Source organism: Agelaius phoeniceus, chromosome 5 (assembly GCF_051311805.1).
Source record: "Agelaius phoeniceus isolate bAgePho1 chromosome 5, bAgePho1.hap1, whole genome shotgun sequence".
In the NCBI taxonomy this organism is placed as follows: Eukaryota; Metazoa; Chordata; class Aves; order Passeriformes; family Icteridae; genus Agelaius; species Agelaius phoeniceus.
The window spans coordinates 72,456,084-72,471,465 of record NC_135269.1 but is presented as its reverse complement, the minus strand read 5'-3'; the positions used below and the strand labels follow the sequence as shown (position 1 = coordinate 72,471,465).

Sequence of the window (15,382 nt, the reverse complement as noted above, 5' to 3'; positions counted from 1 at the left end):
CTCTGGTCTGATTCACTGCAGTTCTGGGAGCAGCAGCTCCAGGCTGAGATCCTGCAGCAGCAGCTCTGCCCGCTCGGGCTGAGATGGGACGGGAGCGTTTCCTGCAGGAGGCATTTCCTGGTTCCGTGCTGCTTTCCAGGCTGTGCTGCTCTGGCTGCGTTTGGCGGGGCAGCTGTGGCTCAGGCCGTGCTCTGGCACAGTCCCCGTTCCTGCAGCAGCCACCCCGTGCCACAGCTGGAAACAGCAGCAGCAATCAGTAATCCCCGTTCAGCTGCTCTCCGTCCCCAGCACGAGCTGCTCAATCCTGGGTGATCCTTCCCCATTCCCTGGCTGCCACAGCCGTGCCAAGTGCCAGGAGAACCCAGGGAAAGCCTCGGAGCAGCTCTCCAGGGTGGCACGGGCTCCCCCTGGCACCGTTCCCACACAGGAACTGGGCTTTGATCCTATCGCGGTCCCGAGGCTGAGCTGAGCCCGCCTGCGGCTTCCCCTCTCCTTCCTCCCAGACGGGGCCCTGGCACTTCCTCCTCCCCAGCTGCCACTGGCAGGAATGATTCCCTTTGTGCCACTGGCAGGAGCGATTCCCTTTGTGCCACTGGCAGGAGCGATTCCCTTTGTGCCACTGGCAGGAACAATTCCCTTTGTGCCACTGGCAGGAACAATTCCCTCTGTGCCACTGGCAGGAGCGATTCCCTCTGTGCCACTGGCAGGAGCCATTCCCTTTGTGCCACTGGCAGGAGCCATTCCCTTTGTGCCACTGGCAGGAGCGATTCCTGAGGTGCCACTGGCAGGAGCCATTCCTGGGGTGCCACTGGCAGGAGCGATTCCCTCTGTGCCACTGGCAGGAGCCATTCCCTTTGTGCCACTGGCAGGAACAATTCCCTCTGTGCCACTGGCAGGAGCCATTCCCTTTGTGCCACTGGCAGGAACAATTCCCTCTGTGCCACTGGCAGGAGCCATTCCCTCTGTGCCACTGGCAGGAGCGATTCCTGGGGTGCCACTGGCAGGAGCCATTCCCTTTGTGCCACTGGCAGGAGCCATTCCCTTTGTGCCACTGGCAGGAGCGATTCCCACCCTTGGCTGCTGGGAGTGGGGCTGGGGCAGCTCCCTCTGTGCCATGCCCATAAACCAGGTGGAAAATCAATGATCCCATGATCCCTACCTGCTGTAACCTGGTCATTCCCCTGGTTCTTCCATCCTTCCTGCAGGGAAGCACGATGGGATCCATCATCCAGGAGCCCACCACGGTCCTGCTCACTCCTTGCTGCTTTCCCCACCTCTGTCCCAGCTGGAAAATCCCGTGCCCTCCCTTTCCCTGTTGGGAAAGGCTGGATGCTGACCCCCTCTCCAGAAAGCAGAGCTGTGCGCATCCATTATTTCGGAGGTTTTATTAATCAAACTCTTTACAAAGTCATCCTGTACAGAGCGGCCTCTGGCATTTAAAAACGAGCTGAAGGAGGCCCCTGCCCCGCAGAGCCGGGTGGGGACGGGGCTGGGCTGCTCCTCTCCCCCATAAATAAAAGAGCTTATTCTGTTCTGCAGCCCGGCTCCCCGTTATTTACAGGGATTCCAGTGCTGGGATCCACGAGTCCCAGCAGGGAACCAGTACCAGGAGGCAACGGGGGTGAGCTGAAATGTAGTGTGGGCCTGAACAGCAACGACCACGTGGAAAGGGGTTTGTTCTCATTCCTCATCTTCAAGTAGACTTTGGGAAATTCATCTGCCTGCTCTAATGGCAGCTGCAGGAAGAGACTCGAAACCACTCCAATAATTTATCTGTACCGTTTAAAAGAACCTTTCCTATGTGAGACTGGATGGCAGGGAATGAACCCCCTGAGGGTTTGCATTTCCCACCTTTAAATAAGATTTATGTACAGAGCTAAAACCGACTTTCCCCCACACCCAGCAGCTGCTGGGATCCACTGGGATCACTGGGATCCAGTGGGGTTGATGGGATTGACTGGGATGGATGGTGGGGATCCACTGATTTGGATGGGGGGGGGATCCACTGGGATCGTGGGGATCCACTGGGATTGATGGGATTGACTGGGATAGATGATGGGGATCCACTGGGATCACTGGGATTGATGGGTTGGATGGTGGGGATCCAGTGGAATCATTGGGATGCACTGGGATTGGCTGGGATGGCTGGGATCCATTGGGATGGTGGGGATCCACTGGGTTGGGTGGTGGGGATCCAGTGGAATCACTGGGATGCACTGGGATTGGCTGGGATGGTTGGGATCCATTGGGACGGTGGGGATCCACTGGGTTGGGTGCTGGGGATGTCCCCCACAGGACCGGGGTGCCCAAACTGGTGCCACAGGGCCTGGGGAGGAGCCGTGTCCTGGTGGCTTCACTTTGTCACCTGCAACACAGAGACGTGGCCCAGGTCAGTGCCTGGCACCCTCTGGGCCTCCTGCAGAGCCGCCCCAGGGCCGGGCCTGGAGTTTTTCCCGTTTTCCAGGCATGGCTCTCCTGGATCCAGCTGCAGGGATCAGAGTGCTGACTGGCAGATCCCACACCCAGCACTTTGGGATGATCCCAGCTCCCTGCTGGCCCCCCACAGCCAGCCCTGAGCTGTCCCCAGCTTTCTGGGATCAATCCCAAGCTTTCCCCTCTTACCAGTAGCTTCTTCTGAAGGGAGCAGCCACTTTCTGCACCGTCCCAAGGAAGGTGGCGATGTCAGCCACAAGAATTCCTTTGCTTTCCAGCATCTCCCTGCAGCTGCTGCTGGGATTTTCTGCAAGGGGAGGAGCAGCAGCTCCGTTAATTCCAGCAAAGGAGGAAACATCCCTGAACCCCACCGTGGCTGCTCTGCTGCTCTGCCAACAGCCTCAGCCACCCACGGCTCCAAAAACCCCCGGAACTCATCAACCTCCAAAAACCCCCAATTCCTTTTCACCACCCACACCTGACCCGCACCGGGAAGAGGCGATTCCCGCAGGAGAACAGGGATTTTTTATCCCTCCCCACCCCTTTCCAGGGCACTTTCAGAGCTGCAGGGCCGGGGATGGCCTCACCTGTGAGGTACACGGCGAACCTGGCGCGGACGTGCTGCGCCTGCAGCCCCAGCAGGCACTGGGCGCGCGGGGGCTCGGCCGCGGAGTCGCAGCCGTGGAAGGGCAGCAGCTCCAGCAGCTCTGCCCCCTGGCACCACCTCAGCAGCAGCTGCTTCCTCTGGGCGCTGCCATCGGCCCTGCTGAGAGAGGGGCACGGGCACGGCTCAGGGGATGGGCAGGGAGGGTGGGATCCGCCCTTCCAGGTGGATTCTCCAGCCCCATCCGCCCTTCCAGGTGGATTCTCCAGCCCCACGGGTGATTTCTGGACCCAAAGTGGCAAATTCCCCCCAGTCCAGGGCTGCCTGTGCTGGTTTTGCCCGGGGTCGGTTCATTTTTGCCTCAGGGGTTGGTTTGGGGTTTGTGCTGGGGGCTGTGGGTGGGTCAGGGAGGTTTTGTTGTTGCTGGAGCAGGGTTTGGAAAGCCAAGGCTGCTCCTCACTCACCCCACAGGCCTGGGGGGCACAAGGCCAGGACAGGTGAGTGCCCCTGTCCCAAGGGGTGCTCCAGAGCCTGGAATGAGGCTCAGGATATAAAGCTGGGAGGAGGAGAAGGAAGAGGGGCTGATGATGGAGCCTGGCTTTCCTGGGGATGGCCTGTGATGGGAAATGGGGATGAATCCTTTGGCTTTCCCAGCTCTTCCTTTCCCTGTTAAAATTCCTTATTCCCAACCTAGGAGTTTTCTCACTTCACCCACCCATGGATGAACCCAGGCCAGAGCAGTTCCATCTTCAACCATTTCCTCCCCAAATCCCAGCTGTGATGGGGCAGGAAAAGGAGCAGAGGGGGCAGAGCCCCAGGAAGGTGCCCTGAGCTCCAGGGGTGTGCCAGGAGCTGGGATGAGCTGCTGGGGAGGGAGGGAGGTTTGCTTTGGGAGCTTTGGGAATGTGCAGCTCTTTGGGTTTGCTTTGGGAGCTCTGGGAATGTGCAGCTCTTTGGGTTTGCTTTGGGAGCTCTGGGAATGTGCAGCTCTTTGGGTTTGCTTTGGGAGCTTTGGGAATGTGCAGCTCTTTGGGTTTGCTTTGGGAGCTTTGGGAATGTGCAGCTCCTCAAGGGAAGTCTGTGCCTCTGCAGGAGCCTGCAGCACTCCCTGAGGGCACCTCTGCCCAGGAGCCAGGGAGGAGCCGTTTGGAAGCCCAGCAGGGAGCAAGGAGAGCTGGCAGAGCTCTGCCCCAGCCAGGATCACACCCAGGACAGCGTTCCCGGCCACCTGCTGCTCTCCAGGCCCCGAGCCCGGCTGCTCCATCCCAGCCATCCCCACCCTCCAGGCAGAGCCCTTACCTGAGGTCTCCTCTGAGCTTCTTGCTCTCCCTGTGGTGCAGGAGCCACTTCCACCTCCCGCTCCCGTTCAGCTTCTCCAGCACCTTCACCACCTCCTTCAGCTGGCCTGAGGGGACACCAGAGCTCAGCGTGGGTGGCAGGGGGACCTGGGGGTCTCTGGGCCCAGCCCTGCTCCAAGTGGGGCCACCTGGGGGAGCTCTGAGCCTCTGCAAGGATGGAGACTCCAACTGCACAGGGTGGGGAACTGGGGTCATCTCCTGGCGTGAGTTTTTCCCTGATATCTGAAGGGACAAGTGCAGCTTTCCCTGTCACCTCACAGAGCATCTCCCAGAAGAGGTGGCTCCGTTTGCTGTGCCACTTCCCACTAAGGAGCTGAAGGCAGCAGCAAGTTCTCCTCCTTGTTCCACTGCATACTGGGAAGGAACTCCCAGTATTCCCTGGGAAGGAACTCCTGGCTGGGCTGGAATTGCCAGAGCAGCTGGGGCTGCCCCTGCATCCCTGGCAGTGCCCAAGGCCAGGCTGGACACTGGGGCTGGAGCAGCCTGGGACAGTGGGAGGTGTCCCTGCCCATGGAATTGGATAATCCTTAAGGTCTCTCCCAGCCTAAAGCACTCCATGAGTCTCCAGGCCAAACAAACATCCTGGGACAGCTCTGCCCTGTCCTGGGATGCTCTGGGGACCCCTGAGCTGGGCACCCCATCCCCGAGAGAGGGATGGAGTCAGAGGGAGGGCCAGAATCCCCCTGGAAACAGAAGCAGGGGGAGGTTTGGGAATGTCAGTGAGACTCACCCAGGGTCACCCTTTCCAGCAGCTCCTCATCAGACACCACGAACCCTCCGGCCTGGAAGAGCTCCTGGAATGTGTCACCTGTCACCTCCTCGGGCTCATCCACACCAGCAAACACCACGCTGGGACAGCGCTTCAGCTCCAGCAGGCACGGCACCTGCTCCAGAGCAGCGAGTTGGGAACTGCCCCGGCCCAGCCCAGCCCAGCCCAGGGAGCCCAGCCCAGCCCAGGGAGCCCAGCCCAGGGAGCCCAGCCCAGGGAGCCCAGCCCAGCCCAGCCCAGGGAGCCCAGCCCAGCCCAGGGAGCCCAGCCCAGCCCAGGGAGCCCAGCCCAGGGAGCCCAGCCCAGGGAGCCCAGCCCAGCCCAGCCCAGGGAGCCCAGCCCAGCCCAGCCCAGGGAGCCCAGCCCAGGGAGCCCAGCCCAGGCCAGCCCAGCCCAGCCCAGCCCAGCCCAGGGAGCCCAGCCCAGGGAGCCCAGCCCAGCCCAGCCCAGGGAGCCCAGCCCAGCCCAGCCCAGGGAGCCCAGCCCAGGGAGCCCAGCCCAGGCCAGCCCAGCCCAGCCCAGCCCAGGGAGCCCAGCCCAGGCCAGCCCAGCCCAGCCCAGCCCAGCCCAGCCCAGCCCAGCCCAACATTCCTGTCCTCACATCCCAACCCAGCAGAGATGAAACATTCCCTGAACTGCTGAGTCAGGGTGAGGCTGGGCCAGGGAAGCTCAGCCTCAGTGCTTTGAGCTGGGCTGCTCCCACATTTTTAATGGATCCCAGGAATAAATCCCAGTGCTGAGGGAAGGAGCAGGGGCGCTCAGGCTCACGGTGTGGATGTGGGAGGCGATGTCCTCGTTCCTGATGATGACCAGCAGCCGCTCGCTGTCCCCGTGCTGGGCTCGGCAGAAGCTCAGGGGCTCCATCCTCACAAACCCCTCTGCTGTCAGCAGGGCCTGCAACACACACAGGGCAGGCCTGGGTGGGGAATGTTTCCCTGAAGGGGAATGAGCTGCCCAGGGCAATGGGGAGCCCCCAGCCCTGCAGGGATGGAAAAGGCACATGGGGATGGAAAAGGAACATGGATGTGGCACTTGGGGACATGGGGGCCTTGGCAGTGCTGGGGGAGGCCTGGACTTCAAATCAACCAGAGTAGATTTAGATGGAATATTGGGAATGAGGAATTCCTGGCTGGGCTGGGATTGCCAGAGCAGCTGGGGCTGCCCCTGCATCCCTGCAGTGCCCCAGGCCAGGCTGGACACTGGGGCTGGAGCAGCCTGGGACAGTGGGAGGTGTCCCTGCCATGGCAGGGCTGGCACTGGGTGATCCCTAAGGTCCTTCCCACCCAAAGCATTCCATGATTCTCCAATGACTCAATCCCAAGGCTCCTGTGCCTGTGATTCCAACTCCTGGCACTGGGAGCCAAGGTGGCCCCTGGCTCCCAAACCATCCCTGTCAGGCTGCCCAAGCTTCCCTGCTCCTGCCACCCTCAGCTCTCCCCTGGAGCTGCCCATCCTGATCTATCCCAATCCATCCTCATCCATCCTGATCCATCCCCATCCATTCCATCTATCCCCATCCATCCTGATCCACCCCAATCCATCCCAATCCATCCTGATCCATCCCAATCCACCCCGATCCATTCCATCCATCCCCATCCATCCTGATCCATCCCAATCCACCCTGATCCACCCCAATCTCAATCCATCCTGATCCACCCCAATCTCCATCCATCCCAACCCATCGCAATCTATCCCCATCCATCCCAATCCATTCTGATCCATTCCATCCACCCCAATCCATCCCCATCCACCCCAATCCATCCCCATCCATCCCAATCCATCTCCATCCATCGCAATCCATCCCAACCCATCCCAATCCATCCCAATCCATCCCAATCCATCCCCACCCACCCCCATCCACCGCACCCACCCCACTCGCCCCGGTCCCCAGGCAGCTCGCACCTTCACCCTGTCGAAGAAGGGCTGCTGCCCGGTCTCCAGCAGGTAGAACATTCCTGGCTGCCGGCGGGCGGCCACGCGGCGCAGGTGGCAGCGCAGGGCCCCGCGCAGCTCCGCCACCATTCCCTGGAACGCTGCAGTCCCGCGGGGCCGCGCCAGCCCCGCCCGGCTGCCCGCGGCCTCCCCCTGCCCCGGGGCGGCGCTCCCAGCCCGGGCCCCGGCCAGCAGCACCCTCTGGAACTCGGAGAACTCGCGCAGGATGCCGGCCACGGCCCCAGCCCCGTTCCCGTCCGCGCGTGGCTCTGGCTCTGGCTCTGGCTCTGTCCCCGGGCCGTGCCGGTGCCGCAGCCGGGCCAGGCGCAGCGCGGCCCCGCGCTCCCGGCTCCGGGCCCTCCTGGCGGCCCGAGGGCCCCTGCGGGCGTGGGGCCACCCATCCGAGGGGGGAATCGTCACCCGCAGGGGGCTCCTGCTGCGCGGGGACAGCGGCATGTGCGGAGCAAAGTCCCTCGGGAAGAGGCTTTTGGAGGTAGAAAAGGAGGGCTGGCCATTCCTTAGGATTTCTTTTAGCTTATAATGGAAGCGGAGACACTCCATATCCAAAGTGTTCTGGGTGATTTCCTCCAGGCCCCTCCAGGTCCCCAGCAGGGACCGGGCCAGGTGGGACTGGCGGGCACGGCGGCTGCGCCCCCGGGGCAGCTGGGAATGTTCCAGCCTCTCCTGGCACTGCCTGGTGACCACGAGGCTCCCGGGATCCACGGGCACATCCCAGTCCCAGGCCTCCCCGGGCTCCTCCGTGGGCACGGAGCTCCCGGAGGAGCTGTCCCAGGTAGTCCTTGCTCCTGCAGCATCCATGGATCTCATGATGCAGGAACTCCTGCTTGGAAGAGGGGAGTGAGAATTCCCCTCCAAATATTCCTGGTCTGAGTCACCAAAGGAATTCTCCAATGGATCTTCAAAGGCCAAGCCCTCGTGTGTGTCTTGGCTTGGGAGCTGCTCTTCCCTTGGGAGCACATCCAAAACATCCTCAGCATCACTGAACTCCAGGTGTTCTCCAGAGAGATCCCTGGGCTCATCCCAGGGGATGGGAGAAGCAGGAATTTCTCCCTGTCCCACCTCAGCGCCGGCACAGTCAGGATCAGGGAACACCTGGGACCCCTCAGGGTTGTGCTCACACACATCCCAGGGCTGGCACAGGGGACACTCCCGGGCTGGGAACGGTGCAGGACTGGGAATGCTGCCTCCTTCCAGCTCCTCTGGCAGGAAGGGCTCCTCCCTGGGGCTCCCTCCGGCATCCCCTGCCGGGCTCTGGGGGCTGCCAGGGCTCCTGGGGCTGCCAGGGCTCCTGGGGCTGCCAGGGCTCCTGGGGCTACCGGGGCTCCTGGGGCTGCCACAGCTCCTGGGGCTGCCACCGCTCCTGGGGCTACCGGGGCTCCTGGGGCTGCCACAGCTCCTGGGGCTGCCACCGCTCCTGGGGCCACCATGGCTGCCACCACTCATGGGGCTGCTATGGTTCCTGGGGCTACCACAGCTTCTGGGGCTGCCACCACACATGGGGCTACCATGGTTCCTGGGGCTACCACCACTCATGGGGATATCACAGCTTCTGGGGCTGCCACAGCTCCTGGGGCTGCCACCACACATGGGGCTACCATGGTTCCTGGGGCTACCATGGTTCCTGGGGCTACCATGGTTCCTGGGGCTACCCTGGCTGCCACAGCTCCTGGGGGTACCATGGCTTCTGGGGGTACCATAGCTCCTGGGGCTGCCATGGCTCCCAAGGCTGCCACAGCTCCTGGGGCTCCTGGGGCTCCCACATCTTCCAGGGCTACCACGGATCCTGGGGCTACCACGGCTCCCAAAGCTTCTGGGGCTGCCACAGCTTCGGGGGCTGCTCCTGGGGCTGCTCCTGGGGCTACCACGGCTCCCAAGGCTGCCACAGCTCCTGGGGCTGCCATGGCTCCTGTGGCTCCCATGGCTTCTGGGGCTCCCATGGCTCCTGGGGCTGCCACAGCTCCTGGGGCTGCTCCTGGGGCTGCTCCTGGGGCTGCCATGTCTCTCAGCCCACCGTGCACTGTCTGGAGTGGGAGGGAGCATCCCAGGGAGCGCCTCAGGGAGAGGTGATCCCGGCTCTGCAGGCTCCAGATCGTCCCATGGCTCACACGGAGAAGGAGGAGCAGATCCCGGCTCTGCGGACGCCTCCACGGGTGAGCAGGGAGCCGGGGACTCCGCCAGCGCTCGGGAGCAGCTGGGACGGAAGGAGCCATCCAGGCTCCAGGCAGCCACGCTCACCTGCGCGGCTCCTCCTTCCCGGCACGGCTTCCAGAGGCGGCACAGCACCGACTCCCGCCGGCCCGGCACGCCGGGAACGCCGCGGGTGGAGTCCCCGGCGCCAGGAGAAGCGGGAGCTGAGTCCCCATGGATGCTTGGGAGGCGCTGCTGCTGCCTGGGGAGCTCCTGTATGGCTGAGATGCCCTCCCTGATGGAGGAGGAGGGCTCTGACTCCAGGAGGTGATGGTGGAGAGGGATCTCTGCCATCTCCGTGTTCGTGGTATCGTTCCCAGGGGAATCCTCCGTGCCAGGGAACACGTCCTGGCTCTCCTCAGCTCCGCACTCATCTCCTATGTCCGTGTACTCCAAGGGTGAGTCCCGGCCGTCTCCTGCTCCCATGGGATCATCCAGCTCCTCCATGCCGTTGGCAGAGGGGCTCCCCAGCTGTTCCTCCACCAAAACCCCTTTCCCACCTCGGTTTGACTCCTCAGCATCCAGGGAATTGGGGCAGGGATCGGCGTCACCCGCACCCCGCCGGGAGCAGCAGCTGCCCTGTCCCAGGTCGCTCTGGGAGGGCGACTGGAGGCTCTCCACGGGCTGATCCTCTGGAGCAGCCCACGGATCCAGGGAGCCCTGGGGAGAGGCCAGGCACACGGAGCTGGTGTCGGGGGACAGGGCCAGGCTCATTCCCGGCCTGCAGGGGGATCCCGCGCTCCCGGCAGGCTCCCAGCGCTCTCCAGAGGGCGCCCGATGCCGGTTGCTGTGCCCGGAGCCCAGCGCGGCTCCGGCAGGCCCCGGGCTGTCCGTGACGCTGTCAGGCTGTGCCCCACGGACAGGGCTGGGCTCAGGGGCCGCGGGCAGCTCCCTGCTGGCGCTGTGGGCTGAGCCCACCCCGGCCAGAGGGGCCGCTCCAACCCCGTCTGTCTCTGCCTCCGGAGCGTCCCAGGGATCCGGGAGCTCCTCCTGGTTCGGTGACACCTGCTCAGGGAAGGCTCCAGGGACAGTCCCAGCCCCATCTGAGGGCGCTGGCGAGGATCTCTCAGGGCAGGCGGGTGCCAGGCAGGTGGCGCTGGCCACGGGGTCCCGTTCAGGAACACCAAACTTCTCAGGAGACGCCGAATTCCCGGGATTCTTCTCACATTCCATCTCGGCATCGCTGCTCTCGGACAGCACCAAACCCACGGGGCCCGCGAAGGAGCCTTCATCCTCCAACTCCTCGCTCTCTTTCTTCTCCTCCTCCTCCTCCTCCTCCATCTCCCTCTCCTCCTTTTCTGAGAGCTCCCAGGGCTCCTGGCATTCCTCCCCTTGCTCAGGGGCTCCCCCAGGCTCTGCACTTCCAGGAGCTGCTTCCAAGGGCAGGGAATCGCAGGCGGGCTGCGGATCAGCGCCACCCTCACCTTCCGGGCAATGCCCAGAGCCTCCCGCTCCCTCCTCATCCTCGGGAGGGCCGGGGCCACTCCCTGAGCCCTCCTCCTGCTGCTCTTTCTGCTGCTGCTCCCCGTTTTCCTGGGGGGCACGGGGGGGCTCTGTCCACGGAGCTGTGCTGGAGTTTGGGGCCTGGCTCCCGGGGTTTTCCGGGGATTTGCTGGGACAGCCGAGCTCCTCGGGAGGGCTGGGGGTGATCCTGGCACCCAGCAGGGCCTCCTTGGCCGGCTCCTCCTGGAACACAATCCACAGGTTAACAAGAAAAAAACATTCCTCATAGGAAAATGCAGGAAAAAAACCACTGGAATATTTTTTCCTTCATGCAAAACGATTCCAGCCCTATGGAAGCTGCTGCTCTGTTCAAGTTTCAAAGTTCGAGAATCCAGGCTTGGAAATATCTCAGCAGATCCCCACATTTTGTGTTTACCCCAAGAAACCCCACTCCTGAACATGTGCAGATGGGAGAAAGTGTAAGAATTCATGTCAAGCTTTATCCAGAATGGAATTTTCATGGATTTCACTGGAGGGACGAGGGAAATGATGCAAAGCACTGCACTGGCACCCGTGTGGGGGAAAATCTCCTGAGCCCACAAATCCCAGCTTTCCAAACCCACGTGGGAATGGCTGTGCTGGATTTGGAATTCTGCTCTGGGATGCTGGGGGCTGCCCTGATCCCTCAGCTGAGGACACACAAACCCCAAATTTAAATCAGGAACAGCTCGACACTTTAATTTGGGATTCCGGCCCCTTGGAGAGCATCCCTGCTTCCCTGGATACCCCACAAGCACGTCTCCATTCTTCTGGAAAAACCTGCTCCTCTCAGAGGAAAATCCTGCTCCTCTAAGAGGAAACTTGTGCTCCTCTAGGAGGAAATTTCTGCTCTTTTAAGAGATAAAAATCCTCCTCCCCTAAGAGCAAAATCCTTCTCCCCTCAAAGGAAAATTCTGCTTCCCTAAGAGGAAACTCCTGCTCCTTCTAGGAGGAAAATCCTGCTCTTTTAGGAGAAAAATCCTGCTCTTTTAAAGAGGAAATTCTGCTCCTTTAAAAGGAAAATCCTGCTCCTCTAAGAGGAACATCCTGTTCCTTTGAGAGCAAAATCCTGCTCCTTGAAAAGAAACATCCTGATTTTTTAAGAGGAAAATCCTGTTCTTTTAAAGAGGAAATTCTGCTCCTTTAAAAGGAAAATCCTGCTCTTCTAACAGGAACATTCTGTTCTTTTGAGAGGAAACTCCTGCTCTTTTAAAGAGGAAAATCCTGCTCCTCTAAGAGGAACATCCTGATTTTTTAAGAGGAAAATCCTGCTCTTTTAAAGAGGAAATTCTGCTCCTTTAGGAGGAAACTCCTGCTCTTCCAAGAGGAAAATCCTGCTCCTCTAAAAGGAACATCCTGTTCTTTCAGGAGGAAAATCCTGCTCCTTTAAGAGGAATCTCCTGCTCTTCCAAGAGGAAAATCCTGCTCCTCTAAGAGGAGCATCCTGTTCTTTTAGGAGGAAACTCCTGCTCTTCTAAGAGGAAAATCCTGCTCCTCTAAGAGGAACATCCTGTTCTTTCAGGAGGAAAATCCTGCTCCTCTAAGAGGAACATCCCTGAGAATCCATCCCTGAAATTCATCCCCAAAGTTCACCCCTGGAGTTCATCCCTGAGAATCCATCCCTGTTCTTTCAGGAGGAGCATCTTGCTCTCCTCCTAAGGGGATCCCCTGCTCTTTCAGCAGAAAGCATCCCCGGAGCCCCAAGGCCGCACTCACCGCGCTCTCCTCGGGAACGCCCTCGGGCAGCTCCAGCCTTTCCCTGGGAGGGTCCTGCAGGGAGAGGCTCTCGGGACAGCTGGTGGAGGAAGGCTCCTCCTCCTCCTCCTCCTCCCCTGCCGCGCAGGGCAGCTCCCCCGAGGAGGAGGACACGGTGCTGTCCACGGCTCCCGCGGCTCCGTCCGCGTCCGTCCGCGAATGCGCGCGGCTCCTCTGGGGCTGGCAGGCGCCCTGGGCAGGGCGGCTGGGGTCCAGGGAGCTGCTGGGAGTCTGGTCAGGATCCCAGCCCGAGTCCGCAGCACACGTCTCGAAGCCAAAGCAGTCCTGGCTGTCATCGCTGAGCTCCAGGAAGCCCCCGGAGCTGCTGATGGAGACGAATTTGCTGGGGTTGCTGTGCTCCACCACCTTCCTGGAGCTGCTCAGGAGCTTGCTGGGCTTCCGGTAGAACAGAGCCACCCACATGTGCAGGATCAGCTTCATCCCTTCCACATCGTCGGGAAGATTGGGGTCCCAGGGCCTGGCAAGGGAAGCAAAGAGAGTTGGAACCATCCTCATCCTCCCCTGCTCAGCCCCAGGGAACTCATCCCTGAGAATCCATCCCTGGAGTTCATCCCTGAGAATCCATCCCTGAAATTCATCCTTGGAGGTCATCCCTGAGAATCCATCCCTGAGAATCCATCCCTGAGAATCCATCCCTGAGAATCAATCCCTGAGATTCATCCCTGGAGTTCATCCCTGGAGTTCATCCCTGAGAATCCATCCCTAAAATTCATCCATGGAGTTCATCCCTGAAATTCATCCCTGAGAGTTCATGCCTGGCTCCCTGCAGGGCTCAGCCCCAAGGCAGAGGGGCACGCACTGCTTGATGCAGATTCCAGCTTTTTGTAGGAAAAAATAAAAACAGAGGAAATCTGAGCTCCAAAGGAGGGATGGAGGACTTGGGGTCGTGGCTTTAGGGACCGATTCCAGCTGCAGAGCCATGGGAATTGCAGAATCATGGAATGGTTTGGGTGGGAAGGGACCTCAAGGATCGCCCAGTGCCAGCCCTGCCATGGCAGGGACACCTCCCAGTGTCCCAGGCTGCTCCAGCCCCAGTGTCCAGCCTGGCCTGGGGCACTGCAGGGATGCAGGGGCAGCCCCAGCTGCTCTGGCAATTCCAGCCCAGCCAGGAATTCCTCATTGCCAAGATCCCATCCCTGGCTGCCCTCTGGCACTGGGAGCCATTCCCTGGGTGCTGTCCCTGCAGGCCTTGGCCCCAGTCCCTCTGCAGCTCTCCTGGAGCCCCTGCAGGCCTGCAATGTGCTGGAAGCTCTCCCTGGATCCCTCCCTTCTCCAGGTGAGCACCCCCAGCTCTCCCAGCCTGGATCCCTGGGATCTGAGGGGCTCCAGCCCTGGAGCAGCTCCATGGGTTCCTCTGGGCTCTCTCCAGCAGCTCCAGGTGCTGCTGCTGTTGTCCCCCCAGGGCTGGGGCAGCTCTGCAGGTGGGGTCTCACCTGGGAGGGCCAGAATTCCCCAATTCCCCTTTTCCTGCTGCCCACACTGTGGATCACCCCAGGACGGGGAGGAATTTTGGGTCCAGCACACGAGGCTGGGTCCCCTCCACTCTGTCACCCCACCACCACCCCCAGACCCTCCTTTCCAAGGAAACCACAGCGAGCCAGGGCACAAACCCCACAGATGTGGAGCACAGAGGGCTAAAGGCACAGAAACCCCATTCCCAAAGTCCTCCAGCCCCCCAGGCTGACTTACCCATGCAGGGCACGGATGACAGTTTTCTCCAGGGAATCGTTGGTGTACCTGCTGTCCAGGTGGAAGAGATACTCCTCTTCCCAGAGGCAGGTGACCTTCATGGAATTCCCGCAGAGATTGACCGTGTGGCTCCTGGAGAACTCCTCCTTCCTCCTGGGAGGGAGCTGGCTCCGGGCAGGCTCGGCCGCGCTGCTCTGCTGGTGCCGGAAGGGCAGCACCTTCCCGACCAAGGGAGCGGCTGGAGCGCTCCTGGGGTGGCTCCCCCTGGGATCCGGGGCTGCCCCGGGATCCTCGGGCAGCGGGGAGGCGTAGGAATGCTCGGCTGAGATGATGGAGTGGGAGCTGGCCTCGCAGGCCGGCGGAGCTCGGCGGGGAGGGAACACCTGGAACGCGGCGCTGCTGCTCCTGCTGAGAATTCCAGAGGTTTTTTCCCTGGGAGGAGAGGCCAGCGGGCTGGGATCCGCTGGCTCAGGCAGCGCCTGGCCCGGGGACACCTTGCTGGAGGTGGGTTTCTTGCCCTGCTTGTCTGCCCTGTGGTATCTGTGGTCGGAGGCCACGCGCAGGGATTTGGGCTCGGAGGGGCTCCGCTGCTCCCAGGAGTCCCCGGGTTCCACGGGGGCCATCCCAGAATCTTTGGGAATAAAGGCAGGGATGCAGGAGCCCAGGGCCAGGTCAGCCAGCAGGTTCAGGGCGTGGGAGTCGCTGTTGTCCCCAGGCAGGGCAAAGGCAACGCTGGGAATCGCCATGGGATGAACATTCCTTGGGATTTCTGCTCCAGGGGGCTGGGATGAGGCCTCGCTGGGGAGCTCCGAGGGCAGCGCCTTCCGCTCTGGGGGAACAAAGGGAAAAATCCATTTGGAAAGGGAAAAATCCATTTAGAAAGGGAAAAATCCATTTAGAAAGGGGAAAACCCATTTAGAAAGGGGAAAAACCATTTGGAAAGGGAAAAATCCATTTAGAAAGGGAAAAATCCATTTAGAAAGGGGAAAACCCATTTAGAAAGGGGAAAAATCCATTTAGAAAGGGAAAAATCCATTTAGAAAGGGGAAAACCCATTTAGAAAGGGGAAAAAAATCCATTTAGAAAGGGAAAAACCCATTTAGAAAGGGGAAAATCCACTTAGAAAGGGAA

General features: G+C 61.0%; 1 protein-coding gene across 5 annotated transcripts in view; it reads right to left on the bottom strand.

Moving 5' to 3' along the window:
* Positions 1-1,366: 1,366 nt before the first annotated feature.
* TASOR2 (transcription activation suppressor family member 2) overlaps positions 1,367-15,382 on the bottom strand; it is a 54,558-nt gene continuing 40,542 nt past the window's right edge. For 3 of the 5 annotated variants that reach the window (XM_077179292.1, XM_077179296.1, XM_077179295.1), the window contains 9 exons: positions 14,252-15,080; positions 12,503-13,019; positions 7,067-10,990; positions 5,933-6,058; positions 5,126-5,279; positions 4,337-4,442; positions 3,021-3,199; positions 2,623-2,740; positions 1,367-2,365 (listed from right to left, as the gene is read on the bottom strand). In XM_077179292.1, the coding sequence (XP_077035407.1) occupies positions 2,362-2,365; positions 2,623-2,740; positions 3,021-3,199; positions 4,337-4,442; positions 5,126-5,279; positions 5,933-6,058; positions 7,067-10,990; positions 12,503-13,019; positions 14,252-15,080 (5,957 nt within the window). In that variant the 3' untranslated portion in view covers positions 1,367-2,361. Of the gene's footprint in view, positions 2,366-2,618; positions 2,741-3,020; positions 3,200-4,336; positions 4,443-5,125; positions 5,280-5,932; positions 6,059-7,066; positions 10,991-12,502; positions 13,020-14,251; positions 15,081-15,382 lie in introns of those variants that run through there. The other 2 variants (XM_077179293.1, XM_077179294.1) reach the window with 2 other exon arrangements.